The sequence below is a fragment of the Labrus mixtus genome, chromosome 1, assembly GCF_963584025.1.
Source record: "Labrus mixtus chromosome 1, fLabMix1.1, whole genome shotgun sequence".
In the NCBI taxonomy this organism is placed as follows: Eukaryota; Metazoa; Chordata; class Actinopteri; order Labriformes; family Labridae; genus Labrus; species Labrus mixtus.
This window is the reverse complement of record NC_083612.1, coordinates 6,804,524-6,828,602: the sequence shown is the minus strand read 5'-3', so window position 1 is coordinate 6,828,602 and position 24,079 is coordinate 6,804,524. Positions and strand designations below refer to the sequence as shown.

Here is a 24,079-nt window from a genome sequence, read left to right as displayed (position 1 = left end):
TATATTTATAAAAGGATGGTGTCGGTACAGGACAGGATCCGAAGTAGACAAAACTACGGGGACTATAATCGCATTGTCCAGTACGGCTGGTTGAAAGGAGCGCCAGTGACGTTCTGAAAAGTTGAAATACTTTCAACTAGAAGAGCTCGGAGCGGCTGAAAACAGAAGGCAGAGCGCTCTGAAAAAAATATTCTGGGTGCTGTGCCTTTTCTCCGGGCGGCCGTCTGTTGCTGCAAACGCTCTCTCTCCTCATCGGGAACTATCAAAAAAAGAAGCTCGCACTCAGAAAAAAAAAGAGAGGTGGACAAAGAGCCTGAAGCTTGTCACCAAGTTAGGACAAAACAAACAAACAGATAGTTAAATATTACAAATAAATAAAGGTTGAACGATCATTTAAACCATACAGGTGAAAGCAGTGTGAGTTCATGGCAGGAGCTACAGTCATAAAGTTCACTAAAGCATGTGATTCCTTTCTTCTGAACATATCAGTAAGAGAGAGCAGAATTTCCCGCTCTGTGTGCTCTGCGTCTCTCTCTGAATAATCGACGTACGACAAACAACGCAGTCAAAGCACTCTGCTCTTCATCTGTGTGAATTAATCCAAACAAATGGAGCACAGAGAACGACTCTGCTAACAGGGATTCATACAAACTCTGTCATACACACACACACACAGCGTAGAGTAAACACACACTCCATCACTGCCTGCATCATACTTAACTATGCTTATGTATGTACAAGCAGTCGATGTGAACTCGTCAAACACAGTGGTGTCAGAGAACACTAACTGAAATCTCATTAAAGCCGAGCATATGATGATCCTGCCTGCTGGAGGCGACATGTCACAGCTCGTCTCCGAGTGACATTTAATACATTTCATTAACGTCAGAAGAAGTGGAGGAGTTCTCTGACGTGTTACTCACGGAGAAGTGTTCAACAGGACCCGTCAGAGCTTCCTCGTCAAAGAAAGTGTGTGCATCACTGAAGTGTGAAAAAGCAAACTGACAGATGGACTCAGCTCTGATCACTTCACTCCAAACTGTAAAATCGGCACATCTCTGGTTTCGCTCGTTTACAGGTCACCAGATTTCAGACAGAAAGGTCAAACTGGGCTAAATATCAGCTTGATGAGGGCCCTTACAGGAACAGAAAGTTTTGGGATTACTCCAGTAGATTGTTGGAAAATGGACGATAAAGGCGGCGTCTTAAAGCTTTGGGGAAGATGAGCCGAATGTTGATATTTTGTCGATGGTATAAACGTATATGACTGTAGGCAGAACATTTTGCTCAGTGCTAACACGTCCTCTCTCTGTTTCTTTGTGCACGCCCTCTCTGAGCCGGAGGAGCCGAGCTTCAGTTGTTCCACATGAGCGACTCGGTGGAACACTTGTTGGCCTGCGGTTAACTCTGCTGAGTGGGACACGCGCTGAACCAGCAGAGTCCTGCAGAGCAAACACCAGGACCGCTCAGGTCAGTATCAGTCACAGAATCTTACACAACACACGTGCATAGACTGTATAAAACATGGACGTGGTCTCAGTGACGTCACCCAGTGGTGGAGTTATGAAGCCCAACGATGGCGGTCACCATATTTGAAACGCTCTCTACACCTAACTTTTGATCAATCTAGTTACAGAAAAAAGGTGGAGCTGTGCTTAGGCCCGGTTAGTCCTGGAGCAGTGTGAGTGCAGGCCAGCGGGGGAATGGGGAGGGGGGGGGATCAAGCTTAAGCACCGGACGGGACATGTTTGCCTAGTGTGAGTGTGCGACATGTGGAGAGGGATCTCTCTGTCTTCTGCACTAATCTTAGACTGCTTTGTTAGCATTGCTAATTTTGCTGGCCAACATTGGAAAACTTTATAGGATTAGAGATTGTTTGCATAGTTATTTTTTTAATAGATGGACGAATAAATATAATGCAGATAAAAAAGGGCAGAGGTTGTAAAAGGAAAGAAGTTCAACAGAAAATAAAACGTATAAAATGTATAACCACGACCTACGTTTAGACAGGAATTAAAAAATCTACAAACTCGATTAAATATCATCCCGTAATTCTGCTTCAGATTGCTCCTCGTGTGGTGATTTGTGTTTTGTGTACTGTTGAGTTGAAGAGCCTTGGACTTGTATTAGAAGTGATGACATGTACGTGTGTTTGCACATCGATGTTTTGAATCACTCACCCACAGCTGGTCTCCAGCAGACTGTCCCCGACCTGCAGAGACGCCATGCCAAAGTCCGCTATCCTGATGTTGTTCTTCTCGTCTAACAACAAGTTCTCAGGCTTCAAATCTCTGTGGCTGGAAAAGGGCAGAAAACACAGGAAAAAAGAGATTAAAATGTGGATCAAATGTTGTCTTTATCACTCAGAGAGCCGTGTGTGTAGAGTCATGATGGAGTCGTTGTTTGCTGTCAGACAAAGGTCGTGACAGATCTGCTTTAGAACTACACCTCGAGGGGGGAAGAGGGGGCGGAGGTGGGAGTGAAGCCCGAAGAAGGGAGCTCAGAGTCAAGCGGAGGCCCGACTGTCTCCCCCTCTCCTCTCCTCTGGTTCTCAACAGTCTTCAAAGTCCGAATCTCCAGGGCGGAAGAGGGGGGAGAGGTGAGAGTGAAGGCCGAAGAGGTGAGCCGAGAGTCGGACAGAGCCCGGCTGTCTCCCCCTCTCCCCTCCCCTCCTCTCCTCTGATTCTCAGAGAGTCCAAACCTCCAGGGCGGATGAGGGGGAACTACCTTTGGTAAAATAATAATGGCCGATCCAGCTGTACTTTATGTTCAGTCTTTAATAATCTGCATTTTATTTTCTTAATTTATCGTCTACAAACCTCAGAAAAAAGTACAAACAGAGGCCAATGTGAAGCTAAAAACCTCCAAAGACCAAAAAGCTTTTTAAAGCAACAACTCTATTTTATTTTAGCTCAGTCCTCCGTCTACTCAATCTTCTCCCTTCTTTTCTTTCCGCTGCTTATTGCGACGGGGGTTCGACCGTCCCGTCTCTCTGATAAGCATTTGATTTAGTTTTTTATTTGTCACTCGTTTTTTTCTACTTAAGTTTGAAAGGATTTTTACTCTTAAATCTTGATTTCAAAATAAAAGCTTGATGTCTTTTTGGGACTAACACGAGGTGATATCACAGTCTTTAAATGTTCAGGTTTCTTTCAGGTCGTGGTTGTTGTTACACGCGACCTTTGATCGACAAATCCTTGAAGACGTTAAACATACAGTCTCTCTCTTTGTCTCTTCTTATCTTCCTCCGTCATCGTCCTCTTCCTCTCAGCCTTTTTATCAAACGATACAGAACATCTGTACACTTGTAGCTAGTTGGAGTTTATGACTCATGCTCTGGAGGTGTTGGGGAAGAAACGGGAAACTATAAATCTTAAAATAACATTCACACCTGTCGTACTGATTCTGTGGTAAAGGTTAATCTAACAGGTGTGAATGAGGTCACCGCTTTTGCTCTAATATGGAAATGACTCCAGAAGATAAGATCCTGACTCCGGTTGTGGATCTCTGCTGTCCGTCCAGGAAACACAGCTCAGAATAATCTGCTCCTCCAAAGACAAACACTCGACGCTCAGAGTCAGAGCTTCTTTGATCTGCATTTGCTCCTAGATACACACTCTCTTTTCAGTGGAGGAACTGAAGGTGCTCTCGGAGATGAAAAGAGATCAAGAGGAGCCGGACCCTCTACAGTTGTCACCCCTCCCCCCCTCCGGCTTCGGCTGACAGAGAGAAGAGGCTGAAGAGGAGACAAAATAATCCAAACCAAGCAACACTTCAGTGGAAGTGTTCGCTTCGCGGAAAAACAAGTCCTAAAGATAAGACGGGTTAAAGCCTTTTATTTTTATGATTTATTCATTTACACTGTGGAGGTTGAACCTGCTGCATTCTTTAATATGACTTCATCTGGTTTGCGTTAAGAACGTTAAGAAGGCGATGACAGGCCGCTGAAAACGTTTTTAGGGGACAAGACATTAATGGGGGCGGCAGCAGTCTGTAGGGACTTGGGTTGGGAATCAGAGGGTCGCCGGTTCAAGTCCCGCACGGACCAAGTCCGGAAAATGGTCTGGTAGCTGGAGAAGTGCATCTGTTCATCTGCCCAATGAAACCTACAGATTCAACCTGATCAAAAAAAAAAAAGTCCCCGCCCCCTCCTTCCCCCCCTCCGTTTCCTGAGCGTGAGAGTAAACTTACCATATGGAGTGGCTGTGGCAGAAGTCCAGCGCTGAGATGATCTGTCTGAAGAACTTTCTGGCCTCTTTAGGTGTTAACCGTCCTTTTTTCACCAGGTAGTCGAACAGCTCGCCGCCGGACACATGCTCCAGCACCAGGTACCTGCAGAGGACGAGAGGAGAAACAGGTAAGACATCACCTCTTACATGTTGAAAGTGCTGTGCTAGTGCTAGTGCTGCCATTTAAAAAAAAAAAAATCTAAGCAGTTCAGCATTTTCAGAGCTCAAACGTCCTGAGAGCACGAACACGGCCAGCATCAGTGTTTTTGTTACTTCTTCCAATCACCAATCAAAATCAAGGAGGGGCGGGACTTCTGACATGGAGAAAGTGATCTGACTCGTCTTTTGGAGGGAACAGTTTTCAGATCTAAAGCTTCTGTTAATGTCAGGACACTGGACTCTTTTAAATTGTTTTCATGATTTCTTGGGGATATTTCCTTGATTTCCCCACATATGCAGGGCTACAATCCTCAAAGTGGACTGGCAGGGTTCGAATCCGACCTGTGGCTCCTTTCCTGCATGTCATTCTCTTCCTGAGTCCTGACTCCATCCACTGTCCTGTCTCCTGACATGAAGGCATAAAAAGCCTAAAAAAATGGGGCGCTGGTGGCGAGGTGGTTAGTGTGCGCGCCCCATGTATGGAGGCTGTCCTCCAAGCGGGCGGCCCAGGTTCAAGTCCCGCCTGTTGCCTCTTTCCCGCATGACATTCCCCACTCTCTCTCTCCCTGATTTCCAACTCTATCCACTGTCCTATCTCTCCACTAAAAAGCCCAAAAATAAATCTTGAAAACAGAATCTATCTCTGCAGGGATTCTCTCTGTAAAGCTGTCGAGTAACAATCTGAGTCTGTCGGTGACAAAAACAACTTTTACTGGATGTCACTCGATCCGATGTTTCATCTCTTCTAAAGCGCCGGCTGAAGCAGTCTGTTCATCAGCCTGATCTCTGAGTCCACACACGATGTAAACATCCTTAGATCCTCATTTGAATTCCCCCCCCGACATCGAGGAGGCATTAATGAAGTAATGGAGTCATAAACTTCAGCGTGTTTGTTGATGACATGTTGAAATTAGCGCAGTACAAAGATGCATGGCGTAAAGCCCCTCTCTCTCTTTGTGCGCCTGTGCTTTAGAATGTTTTATCTCTGTCCTCGCTTCACTCGTCTCCACGATGTCGGTGATCCTCGCCGCGCGTGCAGAGCGAGCTCCTCCTGTAGGCCGCCTCCCCCACAGCCTGATTTATTAGCAGATTAAGAGATCCGCTCGAGCGTTCACTTGTCAGAGCGATTTAAATTAGAAACGTGTTCGCTCCTGATTTGTGAGCGGGACATTTCCCTGCCGCAAACCGTTTGCATCCACGATGACCAACGGCCGCTGTCCCCGCAACATTAAGAAAACTAATTCCTGCTCCGTTTGACGGCGGCGCCTTTATCAATTATTGAACAGCGCATTAAGCCGTGCCACTGGAGCAAAGCCGCCACACGCAGCAGATTAATGTATACAACTAAACAGGGATATACATTAAAGCTGCTCGCTCGCAGAGGGCGGTGAAGAGGAGGGGGCCGATAAAACATGACAAGCTTTAATAAAAGAGCTCACACAGAGAGAGGGAGCTCGATGAAATGTTCGATTGTTCTGTTCTTTGGAAAGCCGGAAGAGCAAACACAACACCTGAGCGGATTGTTGTGTTCTAAAATCACGAAAGGAAAGAGACATGAAGACACACCTGAAGTTCAGATCTGAACTGTGTCACAGGCAGCAGAGCTTTAAGCAGCAGGGCTTTCACATTACCAGGACTTTAAACTTTGATTTGATTCAGTTACCACGGCAACAAAATAGAAGTCAATAGCTGATTTCGGACCGCAGGAACATTTTCATAGTTCTAGGAACTGTTTGGAACGCTCCCCCCTTTGTTATTTATTCCGCACCGCAGGAGCTCTGAACTATTTTAGTTCCTAGAATCCTGTTTAGAGGAACCTTTTTAGTTCCTGCTTCAGAGGAGGTACCGTGGTGGTGCGAATGCAGGCAGAGAAAAAGTCCTCATGGTGTGTAGTTCTCAGGGATAGTTCTTCTTCAAAACATCCCCAGAACTGTTTGGTCTGAAAACACCTGTTGAGCACCCAGAAGTGGGAACTTCTCAACTCAAGAATTGCAGACAAATGGAAGGTTTGGAAGTTTGATTGATCCTGATGTCTGCATATATGCACTTTTATACATGTATGAGCTCTAGTGGGGTGGGGGGAAGAAAAGGGGAAAACAGTTGTAATATATGATGTCACTTCTTTGTACATTTCTAAATAAAAAAATTTATCACAAAAAAAATAAAAATAATTGCAGACAAAGGGGCGCTGGTATCCTAGTGCTTAGTGAGCACACCCCATGTACTGAGGCTCTGCTTCTTCAAGCGGGCGGCCCGGGTCTGAATCCGACCTGTGGCTCCTTTCCCACATGTCATTCCCCACTCTCTCTCTCTTTCTTTCTCTCTCTCTCTCTCTCTTTCCCCGGTTTCTGAATCTATCCTGTCCTTTCTCTAAATAATGGCATAAAAAAGCCCCAAAATGAAAAATTGCATACAAACTCCTCCACACAGTCTGAATAGCACAGATATGTTGGTTTCCTGCTAAGTACAGCGTGTCCTAACAGCATGGGGCGCGAGCGCGTTTCAACCGCTGTCAGTACATGGTGTTAGACTGTGCAGGAGTCTGAATTTTGAGGGTTCCTTCCTCTCTTTAGACCCTGATTTCTTAAAGCTTTACTTCTTCTTGATACTGTCGATCATTAAAATAAAGGAGAAAGTATCGTTTAAAAAGTATCTAACACTCTGATAACCTTATTGATATATATCCTGATAATAAAACAAGGACTAAAGTACTTACAGGTATTTCTTGTTTTCGTAGACGTCGTGCAGCTTTAAAACGTGGGGATGCTCGATGAGTTTCAGGATGGCGATCTCCCGCTCCACCTGCAGGAAAACACAAGACGGAGAAGATGAGTCACAACACACCGGGACACAGAGCGGCCAGGCTGGCGTTAATGAGACTGAGATTACAGGGACCTGTTTAACTGACTCAGACCAGAAACTGAAGGCTCGACCGTGTACAGATTTATTTATCACACCAAGAGGTGTCGTTAAGCACTGACACAAAAACAATCACTTTTTGTTTGCGTCCGGGGAGGCCATTTTTAGATTCAAGCAGGGGGCTCCAAGGAAAAAGGTCAGGGAGCTCTGGTATGGATGTTCAGGCTGAGGCACGTTTAGTTTCCTTGATATTAACACAAAATGAAACAACACCAGACTTGTATGACAACAAATCACAGCTTCCTGTCATCAAACAGGGAAACATCCTGCTGCCTCGGTCCAGCAGCGGCTGCAGGTCGGTGTCATGAAGTGAAACCATCTCATGAGGAGTAAGATGTCTGGACGTACAGATGCTGCCTGTAGCCGTGTCACTGCTAACCTGCCTGCTGTGCTCGGGATTTACTGCCAGTTGGCACCTCAGCGGGCCGCGGGCTAAACTGAGTTCAGACCTCTGTGCACAAACTGCTGCTGCTGCACAGACACCATCCGTCACACAGACACTCAAACCGCAACTGTGAGCTCCTTCTTTTGTGTGGTTCATGTGGATGACGTCAACCAGCTGCAGAAAATCTGACTTAGAAACAAGCTGAACAAAAATACAGCCAGGAAACGTATCAGAAAAGATGCAGAGAGACAAATTTATACATTCTTAAAAGCATGAAAACAGTCAGAATTTGTTGGATTTCACTCTCCATATGTCTTTGGATCAACAGTGCAGCTCTCTCTTTTACCCAGAAGCCACTGCAGCTTTTGTGTGGACTGAAAAGGACGTCGCTGGAATGGATTGTTCAATATAAAAACAAATTGGAGAAGCAACCTCGGTGTCGCCCATTGGTCTGTGGACTGATATTTTGAACGGTTAAGTTTGATATATTGAGGATGTAAACTACAGAACCCCAAGGGGAGCAGTACACGTCCAAGGTCCAATCAGTGAGACGTGTAGTGAGTGAGATGATAAAGTGAGCTTACTATATGATCAGACATTAAGGAAACATGCTATGTTGAAGTGCTGGCTTCTCTGACAACAAAGCAGCAGCCAGTATGTCCTCCTTCTTTACGTTCAGTTTTGAGGTAACTCAGAGAAACAGGTGAGTTAACCGCCTTCAGTTAACAAGAGAAATGAGCGACAGAGACCAGACCAGGCTGTCAACATGTTTATTTCCTTTTTTTAAAGGTTGATTCCCCCCTATAGAGACAGGACAGTGGACAGAGTCAGAAATTGGGGCGATGTGAGAAAGGTGCCATATTTTGGATTCGAACCCAGGCCGCACGCTTGGAGGACTAGCCTCTGTACAAGGGGTCAAGACTAACCTCAAGGCTACCGGCGCCCCCATAGATGTTTATTTCTGCTGCAAAGTTGGACATTTTAACATGGGGCCCAATGGGGAGTGGCTCACTTACGGAGACAGCCTCTAGTGGCCATTTGAGGGACTGCAGTTGTTTTGACACATCTGCATTAACCCCATTTCTAACCCCTGGAGGTTTGCATCTTGTTCTTCACTTCTATTGGATGACCGGTTTATCACTTTAACGTCACCGATCAGAAAAGAGTCTTTGTTAAGAAAGCAAAACCCCGTGAGTCAACTCCCATGGTCAAGGCTGTGAGACTCCTGATGTTTCCACCACAGAAGTCACTTCATCGATTTTCATTTGTGGGAAATGTCAGATCAGTTTCAACGTTTCGGCTGAGAGAATCGATGAAGGACACACTGTGTGAGTCGGGGAGAATCGTTAGCACAGGTAATCTAACTAATCCTCGGCTGATACTCGTATTGATTTCAGATTCTCGTCACTGCTGAACTTTAAAGCTGTGAAACACACAAACTGATCAGTCATCTGTCGGCCATCACGCTGCTGCTGCTCTCCATGCCCCTCTTGACTTTCTCCCTGCAGCTTTTTCATCAAACCATCCTGAGACTCTGAGTCATCCTCTGGTGTCGGTGTGACGCCTCCGAGGGGCCGGACGCCGAGACACGAGGCAGCAGAAGAAGAAATGTTATTCCCATCAAAGTAGCCCGTCTTCAAAGGTGTGTCATGGCGAGTGATGGCGGCTGGCAGCAAATAAATAATAAAAGAAAGGTCTTTCATCTTTGGCCCGGCAGATTCCCAGAGCAGACTGTCACAGCTACTTCTCCCTCCATCTCTCTCATCCTCAAACTCTCCTCCCAACGCCGGAGAGGAGCGGGAGAAATCCTGACATCAGCTGCTGACACAAGGAGAATTTTGAGGAATAGTTTGGACTCATGAGCTCCGATAATTTATCGAGATGATCTTGAATTGAAGTTATTTGCTCTTTTAGAAAGCGGTGTTTTCCTTCTGATCACAGTGATGACGTGGAAAAACAGCCAGATCAGTGGTGGTCTTGATTTAAAATCCGGGGTCCGCCCAGTCTGAGACCGGGTAAAAATGCTTTAAATTACGAGGCAAGACGTTCAAAAAGAAAGAGAGAGGGGGCGCGACTTGCGGGAAAGGACATGGCACATCCAAACCCAGGTCGCCCGCTTGGAGGACTACAGCTTCAGTGCATACACCAACCACTGCTCCACAGGCACCCGAAACATTTTCTGGTTTCACTTGTTATTTCACATCTTTTTTACGGTGTGAAAGTGAAGTATCTTCTATTTTGTTTGTCAGAAACTTGATTTACTGTGCTGCTGCTGCTCGTCTCAGCCAGGAAAAAGAGAAGAACTCAGGTTACAATCATTTTTTGGGGGATTAAAATGTCCTTAAAGTGGATGAAATCCGGCAGCAGGGGAAGGAACCAAATGCAGTAACTTGAGGCCGAATGTTCCAATTAATCTCTTTAAAATCACTTCCCTTGAATGATCTTTAAAAAGTGTTTCATTACTGTGAGCACCTTGTTTGACCTCCAGCCTCTGAGTCCATGTCCCCACTCTGATGAAGTCCAGGTTAGCTCACCGTTTGTGCTCGACGTACTGGCCCTTTAACACAGCGGACCTTTGGGCCCCCAGGTGTTCACTTCACAGCCAGCAGGTGAACACGGTGACTCATGTCTGCGATGGATGCAGGTGCAGCTCATCTGCCCGTCCTCCTGCTAACACATGTAATTACACTCGTTTTTTAACCTCCTCACATCAGTCAGACACTCGGGTGCACACGCACACTTTAGCATGGCAGAGGCTAATTAAGCACATGTACAAGGTAAACAGACATTCAGCCCCGCCGACCTTCATGCGTGAGCGGGGACGCTGACATTTATTAGGCTCAATTATGACCCATATGGTTGTTTAATGTGGGATGATGAAGTGTGTGTGAGTGAGCGAGGACAGGCTGGGGGAGGGGACGAGCGAACATGAGCTGTAACACAGACGCTCGCTCTTTTAAACTCCTCCAGCATGTAGAACATGACGGCTCCGACTCACTGAGGTTTTACTCTACACACAGATCTTTCTTGTCACGCGGTCACCCCCGGTCCGATCCTGCAGGAAACTGAACCCAGAGATCTTTTAGTCTCGTGGTGGTGACTCTGATCTCTGCTGAATCCCGTCCCGCCCCGTACCGCCTCGATTATCTCAGGCTCGTCCTCTCTGTTGAGACGAATTCACTGAATCATTTCCTGCTGTGTTCTCTGTCATTGAAGAGGTCTTAAAATATAAAAAATATAAGCCCTCTCTCGAGTTCAGTCGGCCAGTTAATGGAAAATGTATCTTTGTAAAACATGAATCTGTTAACAAAGACGACTACTTCTACAGCAGTTAATCAGTGAACTCTGTTAATGTTATGGTTTAAAGAGTGACCGTGTAAACTGGCGACTTTCAGCCTAATGCATTCCTGGTTGTCATGGTTACAGACATATATGACTGGTATTTTTGACATTCCAAAAAAAACCCAAAACAAAGCAGCGTTCGTTAGGTCACTATCCGTCTTAGTCACCTGTTGTTACTATGACAACCACAGACGTATTTTGCAAAAAAAAAAAAATCACCAGTTAACATGGTCACTTTTTAAACCGTAACACTGGTGTTGTCAAAAAACAACAAAAACATTGGCTTTTAAAAGTGTCAATAGATTAAAGTTCTCAAGAGGCCCGTCATGAAAAATTCTAAATTAAAAATGTTTCTGTTGAAAATCTGCCAAATATCTTTTCACCAACGTCTTCACTCGAGCGGCGCTCCGCCAGTGACTTGATGTAGTTCAGGCAGCATTTCAAAATAAAAGCAAGGAATTGGCTGTGCGTAGAAAGACTGTGGGGCTCCATTACATTGTGCTGGATCACATTCAAGAAGAAAAATATTTTTGAGGATTTCAGAACTTGACTGCTCCTTGTTTCAGTGCATGCAGTAAAAGATTAGCTGCTTTAACTGGTCATTTATTTTTCTTCTTCACGCTGCAGTTAGTCTTTTCTGGCACGTCTAGTGGTGATAATAATTCAAGCCAAGTGGGCAGCACGGACAGTGACTCAGGCCTTGCTGCACTTAAACGGCTTCGTTCGGAGTGACTCAATGTTGCGATGCACCTCTTCAACCCTGAGACTGACTCATTCATTCAGTAAAGAGCGAGGGATGAGCAGCACTAATCCAGAACACACTCCTTTCTATTCTCTCCGACAGCAGAGTGCAGACAAACTGCTGTGAACACACACACACACACACACACACACACACACACACACACACACACACACACACACACACACACACACACACACACACACACACACACACACACACACACACACACACACACACACACACACACACACACACACACACACACACACAGCATCTGAACAAAGACATTTCAAACATGCAGAGTTTGGACACTCTGTTCACCTTCTCATATCATTTTCTTACTTTTAAACATTAACATTAACATAAAGAATTATTTTTGGCCTTTTTGGGCCTTTATTAGGGAGATAGGACTGTGGATAGAGTCGGAAATCAGGGAGAGAGAGAGAGAGTAGGAAATGACATGCGGGAAAGGAGCCACAGGCTGGATTTGAACTAACCACTGCGCCATCATCAGCGCCCCAATTTTCTTAATTTTAAAGCGCAGCATTGACAGGCACCGGCCTCAATCACAAAACTCATACGGCCTCAGTCCTAGTGTCCACCGAGCATTTGTTTTTAACGGCAGAAAAGCCTGTGCGCTTGTACGTCCGTCCTGTTTCTATGATAACTGAGCACTCGGAACAGGCGTACAAAAAGGGCGGAGCGCTCAGAAAAAAAGATGCTGGGTGCTTCGATTTTCTCCAGGCAGCCGCTTTCTGCTGCAAACGCTCTCTACTCATTGAAAACAACTGAAAACAGATAATGACCCTCAAGAGAAAACGCTCGGTGGACACGGGGCCTTACACTCCCAGCAGATCTCTAAGGTAGCTCTGATCAGGTTTTGCTGGTGGTTCCAGACTTCAGACTGAAGATGAAGAGAGTCTGTGCTTTAAGGTCGAAGCTCCACCACTTTGAAACTCTTTATAAATAACGTAGGATGTTCTCACGGGATGTCAGTGTGTCCTGATTGTCAGAATGCGTTGATGCACATGTGCAAACTGTTAAATGTTAATAAAGTTTATTGAATCTTGAAGACCGTGTTGAGCAGCCACTCAGAAACACCTCCACATGGAAGCAGAAACAGCGTTCGGCTCACACACTCATTTGTCCACTTGAGCCTAATCTAACCCGCGTTCTGCCCCTGGAGGTCAGGTGTTATATTTCCACGCCTCTGAGGGTCTCAGACTTCCTGACTCATGATAAACTCTCCTCCGTCCTCCTCTGCGCCTCAGAGCTCCTCTTAATGAATGATGAGGATTGACTCGCTGCCTCCAAATCCCTCTTTAATTGAAACACGATACAGAGCTGAGGGCACGAGGGCCGATAAATTGGAACATCCGCCCGGTAATCAAACCGCCATCTGTTGCTCTGACGTTGGCGAGAGTTGAGGCCTGTGATGTCCAATCACGGTCTGACGTTACCTAGCGCAACCATAACCGCCGCTGCTAGCTAAGTGTCAAGTGATTCGGCGGAGAGAGACAAAACATTACAGAATTTTATGAAGCAACACAAATTGATTCAGTAGAAGAAGAGACGACAGAAACAACTGAGAGGAGGAGAGAGAGAAGGAAAGGAAGGTCGTGAGAAAGTAACGGTAACGACAAATAAATGAAGAGGAAAGAGATAAAGAAAGAAGTGATGATACAGGAATAAGTGTAAAGAGAAGAGAGGAGGAACAGACAGGGAATACAGGAATAAGTGGAAAAGTGAGAAGAAGAAGAAGAAATTAAAGGAGACAAGAGGAGTTAAAGGGGAAAGAAATGGGATGGAGAAAGGAAAGGAGACAAGGAGAAAAGTGAAAAGAGAGGAGATGAGGAGAGGAAAGATGACTGAAGTAAAATTGAGGATGGAAAGGAGTGTGAAAGTAAGAGGGTCAGGTAAGAACAGGAGAGGAGAGAAATCAAGGGAAGTGATGAGAGGAGAAAAGGAAAGTCAAGACTTTGAGTTGAGGATCAAAAAGTAAAGACAAGGAGGAGAAAAAAAAGGAAAGGAAAGGAGTAAAGGAAAGACAATGAGAGGAGAGAGAAGGGAGAGGAAATGAGACATGGAACAAAAAAGAAGAGAAAGGGAGAAGACGGGAGAGATGGATGAGGATGAAGAATAAAAAGTATAAAAAGTGGAGAAAGAGGAATCAAGAAAAGACACAAGATGATGGGATTGAATAGGAGGGAGAGAGGTCAGGGCAGGAGATGTACAAAAAGGGCTGATGAATGTATTTCAGCCAATCAGCAGCGAGTGTCTCCTCAGCTCCTCCTGGTGCTGCTGTGGAGCTTCCAGGCAGCGGGCGAGCAGATTTTACATTCAGACGTCTGGTGACCTCCTCCTCACTGTGAGACTGTATCACGCAGAATACATGAACAAACATTCGGGGGGGACGGACGGACGGACGTGGCTGATGTGGCGACGAGAGATTAAGGTCAGCGGTGAATCATGGGAAAAAAAAGGGCAGATGCTCTCTTCTGCGTAGGATTACACTGTGAATCTTTTCACTCATCATCCGTCTGCTCTCACCTCTCTGTGGCTAGAGGTCAAAGGTCAGATGGATACAAAAACACGTCAGATTAAAATCTCTGCCCTCGTGTTCATGAGCTGTGTCACTGTTTGCAGAGAGCTACAGAAGCAGCAGGACAGACGGCTTTAAACTTGACACAAAGGTCTTAAAATGACTCTTAAGTTTTCATTGTACTCCAGGTAGGGGTGTAAAGGTACACGTACTCGGACCGGACCGTTTCGGTACAGGGCCTTCGGTCCGGTCCGGTCCGCACCGAGTACGTGCGGAACAGAAGTGCTTTAATCTGTGTTCCCACACGGACCGCAAAGCGGAAGCACACCTCAGTGTGAAGGAAGGCTGCGGCCGCGGACACACCTTTTAGTTAGTAACTTGTAAAAAAGTTCAAACATAAACTGTGCAGATTAGTAGTTCCTCGAGCCCTGTCGGTTTGGACAGTTGTATATAACCGGGATGGAGTTCTTTTTACGGACTTAATCTTAAATTTCGTTTTTATTTTCAGCGATGATCTCGCTCCAACAGCGCTGCTGCGTGAAAGGGGAGGGGGAGACACTTCTGTGTGGAAGCATAACCTGCAACATGATAGAATGAACCCCCCCCCCCCCCAAACAGACAGCCTTTTGCTAGTAATTCTGAACGGGCCAAAGCCACAACAAATGCCGTTAAAGTTCTTAAAGAGGGAAATATGAATAGTTCTGAGATGAAACTGTCCCCGATGTGATTAGCTTTATTATGTGCTCAAAGGGCATTCAAAAAACTGTTGTCTTCATAAACTAAAAGGTGTCAGTGAAATTAAAATTTATATTTTTACATATAGGCTATATTAATTACTTCATTTCATTCTAAAATATTTTATTTAATTCATATATTTTATTTATTGGAGACTCTTTTGGTTGAAGAAAGCAGCATAAGTTTTTTTTAGTTTTTTTTTTACAATGTTTAATTTAAAATGTTATTAAAAAGTAACCTGAGCAGGTGTACAAGTCTGAACTGTCGATGCTGCACTTAGCCCAATGTGTAAAAGGGAAATTCTAAATGTTCCTAATAAAGAAAAGAAAAGTGTTGCATGAGGTCCCTTTACTGTACCGAACCGAAGCTTCAAAACTTGGAACCGTACCGAATCGACATTTTTGTGTACCGTTACACCCCTACCTCCAGGTGATCAGGGGAGCGAATTCCCTGCAGACGACTCAAAAAGCCCTCGAAGTTAAAACCAGTAAAACACTGAATTAAGAAGTTTCACATCGATAAAATCAGAATTTAATCCAGGATATGGACACAGGAAGTCAGACATCACAAAGCTGCTGTATTTTTGTTTCAGCTTGTTATAAGGTCGGGATTCTTCAGTGATTATAATTCACAAAATTTATAACGATTTAAATGTTCAGCTAATAGCCGGTGATAACAGAAAACTTTGATAGATGTGTGTCAGGACTTTGATGCGACCCTGAATAATTCTGTTTTTGTGCATGTGTGAAAGGATCTAGGGGGGCTTAGTCTTTTCAACCACATGTGAAAACTTAAAGGCTGTACATTTTGTAAGTGTTAAAATACGATCCTCCCTAAAGAAGCTAAAGCTGTTAAAGATCGCTGCTGCTGATACCAGAACTGATTAAATGTGCGTCATCATCAGGTGTCAGGTGTGTAAGCAAACATGCTGCTGGCATAGCCTCTAATTAAAAGACACAGTGAGGACTACTAACACATAAAACTCACATTTACTCACACAGCCCCCCTCCCTCCCTCTCTTCTCCCCCCTCCCTCCCTCTCTTCTCCCTCCCTCTCTTCTCCCTTGCTCTCTCCCCCCCCTCCCTCCCTCCCTCTCTCTCTCACTCTCTCTCTTCTCCCTCTCTCTCTCCCCCCCTCCCTCCCTCCCTCTCTCTCTCCCTCCCTCTCTTCTCCCTCTGGGTGCAGTGGGTAGAATCAGCACAGTTAAGTCCGTATTGACACCATTAACACGAGCAGCCAGTCGTTGAGAAGATGAAATGAGTCCGGTCAGGCACGAGAGGGCCGTGCTCGACCTCTGTACTCACACTAACACACACACACACACACACTACAAAGCTGCACTCCAACTGGAAAAGGAGATTTAATCACACACACTTGAGAGGCACACACACAGCCTCCCCTGCATCTTGCAGTTCTTGACGTGTCAGGGTTTCTGCACAGGAGTCCCTTCAGGACCAGGATGAAGACACTGACACAACAACGGGCTTTTCCAAAAATTAGGAAGGGGCGTTTTCAGTCTTTCATTCTTCGGTTTGGCAAACCAGATTTCTTTACTTGAAGATGTGTAAAACAAAACGTGAGAATAGAAGAGAAACGTTACTGGAATAATGATAACAGATCTACCAGTCCTTACTCAAGGCTATGGAAAATTCAAACATGGCACCATGATTTGTGCCCTAAACATGCTCAGAACATTTTGCAGCTCTGTGCAGTTTGCTCTCAAAAAAACAAAAAACTTCAGCACATCCTAATGCAGACATTGTTCAACTAGTCCGGACTCTACAGAAGTGTTACCTTTTAAAAACAAAGCCTGAGTGGACGTCACCCGTCTGTTCCTGCAGGGGGCGCTGGAGTCCCATCGATGGCGGTCTCCGTGCTGGAAATGCTGTCTCAGTCTAACTTTCAGTCAACCTAACGACAGGCTGAGAGCTGGAGCTGAGGCGGGTTTTAAACCTCCTGACAAACCGTTACACCGCACCCACCTGTCAATCAGGTCAGCTACACGCCTTATTGTGAATAACTCTTATCCTTCATCAAATCAAAACTGATGAGTCATCACAACATTCACCCCCCGTACAGTGTGAGCCGATCGAGACATGAGCTAATCAGACCTGTTTGTTTTTTTTGAACCAGGCTGTAAACATGTTAATCTCTGCTGTAAAAACAGGCTTTTTAGAATGTGTGTGTATGTGACTTCCTGTGCTTCTGCAGCCGGCCTCTAGTGGACACTTGAGGAACTGCAGGGTATTACACTTCAGCATCAGCTTAATTTTTCATCACCGGAGGTCGTCGCTTGTTGAACACGTTTCTTTCTTCTTTGATTGAGCCATCAAGTTCAGCTCATCCAGATAAAACTACACTCCTCCTCCTCCTCCTCCTCCTCCTCCTCGACTGAGCTGCACCTTTCCTCCGTCTGTTAGCCGCTAATGCTAGCAGCTGAGGGTCCTCCACCTGTGGTACCTCTAATGAGACGCTTCATTAGAGGCAGCGGTGAGCTGCAGGTGTAAATGTCAGGTTTGACATCTGGTTTGCAGGCGTGGTGCTGCTGTAAGGTGCTGATCTCTGAAGCAGTGGCGTAAATGTCAGGCTGCTCATCTCAGCTGGAATCACTCACACACACACACACACACACACACACACTCACGTGATGGGAAGCTTGTACGAGTTCGGACACACATTTTAAAGGTGGAGACGTGTAGTTAAGACAGGAATAAGTTAATGATGTGACAGCAGAGGGCTGCAGAGAGCTCTGACAGACATCAGCAGGAGGAGCTCCTGAGATTTAAACACTGCAGGATTTATTTTTGTCAATTAAAGAGAGTGTGCAGGAGTGTGACGTCTTTCCCCTTTGGATTTTCAGCTCATGACGTTTGACTTCCTGGAAGGTGCATTTAATGGCTGCTATTTGTGTAGCGCTTTTATCCACGGTGCTTCACAATTATCCTCTCATTCTCACACACACACACACAGACACACACACATGACAGCAACCAGTCATGCAGATGTCAGCTGCTGCTTTAGATAATAGTTCATAATTTAATTGTTTCCATAATTTGACAAAGACGTCACAAAAGTTTGAATTAAAGGAGCAGTATATAACTCTGACACCTAGTGTTTAAAATGGGTACTGCAGTCTAAATTCTAAACATTGTAGAGAGCTGTCTCCCCCCCTCCTCTCTAGAGTGGATGCCCACGCAGGTCACCATGTGGTGGACACTGAAGCTTCAGTGTTTATCCAGCTCTGCATCGGTCTGTAAACCTTTCTGTGTTCTAACCTCTCTCCATTTTTCAAAAGCATCTCCAATATTGATCCTAGTTTGAGCACGTTTCTGCTCGTGGAGCTTATTAGAAACATGCAGAGGCTTTTGAGGTCGGGTACAATCACTTCTATCGGAACCACTTCTCTTGCCCGCTTCCATCGCTGCAACACCTGTTGGTTTGACCTGATAACTGCTCTCATATCTGGCAAACCGAGGGGCGTCCAAAACGGCCGTGTGGGGGTAGTTTCCTCAGGCCTGTTTTATAAAGTGGAGATAACGGTGCATTAATAATATCCATATCAGTGTTGAAATGTTGAGCTTTGTCTCGTGTCAACACCGGACAAAAACTTTATTCGGCTCACCACAAACCGTTTATGAACGAGCCTGTAAGTGTTGTGAATCGAGTCAACAGGTCGTCAATACTAAAGCACCACATGAAATTCACAGAGAAATAATGGAAACTCAACGGCTGCAGTTGGGCGTCCATTTCTGAGTGATGCAACATGATATCTAACACTGGTTCTGTTAGGGCACGGTGTAAGTTTACTGTGAGATCGAGTGGGGCTTTCATACATCCTCTCTGTTTCACTCTGTGCTTCAGATAATGCTGTCAATAATCTGATGAGAACTCCTTTATAACTTGAAGTGTTAGCGGACACTGGAGGTTTAGTTTTTGTCACAACAGAAGCGTCGGGAGTTGTAAATAAACTGTATCAGTCAGGGATGAAGAAATGTATTTATATGGAAATAGTTTGGGTCTTTTCTTTCAAGGGTCCATGTGCGACAATGAACAAGGGAAATGTAAATGTGTCCTGTGTTGTGAGCAGAGGATACATTCATATGCAAAACCTCAAAGAATACATCCAACGCCACACAAAGTTCAGGATAAAAGCTGCGAGAGAAGAAAGGAAAAGAAACGGAGAAAAGTAAACCAGCGGCGTCGTGGAAATGTCAAACAAAATGGGGTCTCCTGAAAGAACGCAGGGAGCGGAGCAGGGTGAACATCATGTTTTAAACATGCTACTCCGCAGAATCCGCCTCGCACTCTGTTCCTTTTTTCCTTCTTTATATATATATTTTAGGAGGCTGATTAGACTCTATTGTGTGAGAACAACACGGCCATAACTCAGGCCCATCGCTGCCTGTTGCCATGACAACAGGGTCCTAAGCATCTTCCCAAAATAAGACCGTGGCGGGATAAGATTAGAGGAGGCTGCCGGGGCAACCCCCGAGACGGCTGGCATCGAAACAGAGCGAGGACGTCAGCGAACGGGGGAGGAGAAGCAGAGCAGCAGAGACGGAAAAATCATTTCAGCGAAGAGGAAACAGAAACATCTGCGGCCTTCATCTCCTTCATTCACAGCCAATTAGAAACACAAGAGGCTGCTGGGTAATTATCTGATGGACATGGGAGAGAAAAACTAACAATACACCGGTGTTTTGGGCTGACATGACACTACACTACAGAAAACTACTTCCTGTAGCAAAATATTTAACACACAGGCAAAACATTTGGAGATGTTCAACCAAGCCAGCCGCTCAAATCCCAGCATGCTTTGCAGAACTTTTTCAAGCATACATAGATACTTTACATTTTTACTTAGAGGAGAAATGTCGATGAGAACACCCAAATAAACGTGCAGCACTGAGCAGAGTCTCTTTATCACAGCAGGTTGCCTTTAGTGAGTAACTGTTAGAACAGGAAACATGTCTGTGCTGGATGCGCTGCTTTCTTTTCTACTCGGTGTGTTTAACCCTCAGGTGGGTTTTCAATCTGTCTAACTGCTCGGGATTTTCTAAAACCATCAAAGCTATTTTTAGGGATTAACGTGATACTTCCCCCAATCAACACTTGGGACAAAACAAGCCAGCAACCAATCAGCATCGAGCTCGTTTCTCTGACCTTTAGGTGCAAATGATGTCTTTCACACCATGTAGACCGACTTTAAAGTCATCCTGACAACATTCATGAGCTGTTACTGTCCTACACACACACCTCACCCCACCACACACACACACACACACACACACACACACACACACACACACAGAAACATCAACCAATTAGCCGCCAGCATTAACTGACTAGAGCGATGTACTTCACTCACTCTGCTCGTTAGGAAGCAACGCCAGTTATCAGCAGAAAGACAACACAACAGCAGCAATCAGTTTGTCCAAATGAGCCTCAAAACACACACACACACACACTCACACACACACACACGTGCACACACACACACACGTAAGTGCCTAGTACTTAAGATGTGGTTAGAAGAACTGAGGTGTGATGTACAGACTTTGAGTGTTGAGATACAGTATAAGAGTTATTGCTTCATTGTGAGTATGTGTGTGTGTGTGTGTGTGTGTGTGTGTGTGTGTGTGTGTGTGTGTGTGTGGGTGTACGTGTGTGTGTGTGTGAGTGTCTTCACTGTTCAATAAACTGCCTTTAAAGAACCTGTCTCATCAATGATGACAGTAATTGAGTCAAACTGAAAATGACACAGAAATGCTTTTACTCCTTCTTGTGTGTCTAAGTGTGTGTTTCAGTGTGTGTATAAGTGTGTGTTTCAGTGTGTGTCTAAGTGTGTGTTTCAGTGTGTGTTTCACTGTGTGTTTCAGTGTGTGTATAAGTGTGTGTATAAGTGTGTGTTTCAGTGTGTTTGACAGAGTAATGAAATGATAAAGCAGAAAATTACAACAGATTCTAACAAATCTGTACTTAGAGACTCGGGCCGCCTTCTGACATGTTGTGAAAGAGCCGAACACAAACTGGGAGAAGAAGGTTTCTGACACTTGCAGCAGAGTTGTTGTTTGACAGAAAAAGGGAGGCGTTAACTGCCGCTAATTCCGTCAAATACTACAAGACATTTTTACAGATTTCTGCCTCCTTTTCCCTGCACGGAAAACGTTCCTTTCTTTCCTTATAGAGCAGAATAAGTCTCTATTCTGTCCAATAAGGTGATGATGTTGTGAATCATCGAATACAGCCGAGACAACAAGCGCTGACATTCACGGTCAAGCTGTAAAACTGAGTCAGTGCGGGCTGATATACAAGTTACAGGTCGTCCAAATCTCCAATGTTTAGGCCACATGTTTTAAAACACAATCTCAGGACAGGACGGCCGGCTCCTCCCCTTTTGTATAAAAGCTCTTTTAGTCAAGGACTAGAGAGAAGAAGAAGAACATACTCACTGATTATTTGGATGTAAGTAAGAGTTTTTAGATCACGCTCATTCTGTGTCAGTTTACATGAGATGTGAAGCTACGAGCTAACTAAAGAGCGCTAACATTAGCATGCTAACACAACAATGCAGGACACAGGTGATTGTAGCTCGAGCAAAGGTCATTTTTTAAATTTTTGCGTTCTGTCTTTTGAGTGTGAAGTGATTTGATTGGGATGCGAGGATTTCTGAGCTTGAAATGCAAGACAAATTTCCACGGACAGTAAAGTGTTATCTTCATGTGAACGTGAGTGGAGGGGGGTTGGAGGTGTGTCTCTGGTGGAGGCTTCAGTATGGAGGAGGTGTGGCTAAACAGCAGTTTGTTTTGGTTTCATGCTGGAGCTCAAGGGCGACATCTACTGGATCAAAAAGTCACACATTCTTTCTTTGATGAAACCTCAAATCTTCAGTCAGTTTTTGCGGCACACTGTCTTAATTGCGGATGGGTTTTTCTATTGTTGTTATTAATTGATTTGAGTGGAAGCAGCTGAATGTTTGGCACTGTGAGTCCAAGACAAATTTCCCCAAGGGGACAATAAAGTGTATCACAGGACTCGACCTAATAACTGGCCCACTGGCCCGGATGAATGATTGACAGAGTCCGGGCCAGCTGATCGCACGTTCAGTTAAAATACTGCCTAAAAAAAAAACCCACAGTAACACGTTTTCAATTTCACATCGCTCTCCTGTCATACCGGTGTTTTGTCAGTAATTATTTTAAAAACGTCGCGCTAATAACTGCTACAGCATCAATGTATCATAAACGCTCGTGCATGTGTGTCACAGTTGAAAGGCAGCCGACGGCTTCACTGCTGTCATTCCCGCGAGCGCGCTCGCTACTCTGGAATTGTACACTCGCACACAGATTTTAGCGCAGGTTTTCTCTAATAAAAAAACATGTTTGGTAAAACGGTTTTAAAACCATCAGATCAAAAAAGCCGAGCTTAAATCAGCATTCAAAGGAAAAAAAATCAGTCGAGAGTCGAGAGTGACAGCAGGGCATGACGAAAACAGAAGTGAGAAAAGTTTCAGCCACAGTGACAGACAGCTGGAGGAGCTGGAACACACTGCAACTAAATTTCCCCTTAAAGTTAAAGACTAGATCCTGGTAAAGATAAAAGTTATTCACAAAGCATCTTAGCCCTTAAGAGAGCTCCTAAAGTAAAGATCTAAAGATGAAGAGTTTCTCACAGAGAAGAAAGAAGGAGAGATTCCAGTTCTATCACAGCCTCATATTAATATCAAGTAGACTCTTACAGTTATCAGCATGGTGAAGAAACATGAGCTCATAAATATAAGAAAATTCAAAATATTTGTATAATTAGAGCTCAATTAATTAAATAAAAGTTGTAATTTACTTTTGCATCAGAATGGTTCAAGAGTAAACTGGTGACTGTTATTCTTCGAATCAAAAGTAACGTTCCTGGGCCAGTGATCTTTGAAAACTAGTGGCCCAGAGGGCCATTGGCAAATTTAACTTAATGTCAACCCCTGTATCATATTGTAAATATGTACAAACATGTTGGTTACGTTTCTGATTCTGACTTGATGTGATTTTTTCCCACACCCTTAGTGATCACACAATCAATCTGTCTGAATAGAAAGTGGGGAGATGTTTAATTTGGCTTAAACAAAGCATTTATTATCTTTATAATCCAAGTAATTACCTCCGCTCCACACAAACTTCACCTCACACTTCCAGCAGAATATACATTTGTTCTTTTCATTATGTTATGTCGTGTCTCTTCCTCACATCCTCTCTTCTTCAAGCGATGATGTGAAGGAGAGACATGCAGGCGGAGGAGTAAAAGCTGCCAAATGAGCAATCCTTTGATTCACAGCGTCAGTCAAGAGTGACGTCAAACTGAGTGTCACGTGTGAGAGTGCAGCATTCATACGGCACAGCGCCTGAGAAAGTGTAGGAGAGGCATGTGTGCCCTGAGGTCCTCCAAAAGCCTCCTCGTCTCCTTGAGGTGCATTGAAGTTAGTGGAAGATGCTTTATGATGGCAGAGGGGGGAGCATCGTGCAGGTCATGAGAGGAGAGAGGATGTGAGGGTGGATAAGTAAGCGTAATGAAAAGCAGCCATTGACTGCTGAACATGAGTCAACCTCACAGCAAGCTGACGGTGAAACATGTGCGTCATCATGTCAGATGTTGCCGCATGCAGCTGTTTGTTTTCGAGTGGGAGGACGGAGGAGTGGTGACAGTAATGACAAAAGGCAACAAAGAGCAGGAGCGTTGTCCACCGTGTGACACCTGTGCTGTGTTTAGTGTGTGGGTGAAACAGTGACAGCAGGACTGCAACGTCAAAAACTGCACCTGCACTGCATCCTGGTCTCATGAGAGTGGACAAGCTAATCTGGTGCAAATGTGATCTATGTGTGATTGAAGAAAGAACCGCAAATCCAGTAAATAGGTTATTCAATTGACAACGCTATTCTTATAATACTCTTCAAAGACGTGGAATGGAAATTTTTTTTATGAATGAGTTTATCCTTAAAGGTGACATATTCTGTAAAATCCTCTTCACCATGTTTCTC

At 44.8% G+C, this 24,079-nt stretch overlaps 1 protein-coding gene across 14 annotated transcripts in view; it reads right to left on the bottom strand.

Annotated features, from left to right (window-relative positions):
- The window catches only part of LOC132980801 (serine/threonine-protein kinase BRSK2-like), a 575,981-nt gene that overhangs the window by 492,439 nt on the left and 59,463 nt on the right, over window positions 1–24,079 (bottom strand). For all 14 annotated transcript variants that reach the window (XR_009674213.1, XR_009674205.1, XR_009674375.1 and 11 more), the window contains exons 3-5: window positions 7,105–7,190; window positions 4,192–4,332; window positions 2,181–2,297 (exon numbers count right to left, since the gene is read on the bottom strand). Coding sequence is in view for 3 of the 14 variants with exons in the window: in XM_061047215.1 (XP_060903198.1) it covers window positions 2,181–2,297; window positions 4,192–4,332; window positions 7,105–7,190 (344 nt within the window). In the remaining 11 variants the exon portion in view is untranslated. The remainder of the gene's footprint in view (window positions 1–2,180; window positions 2,298–4,191; window positions 4,333–7,104; window positions 7,191–24,079) is intronic.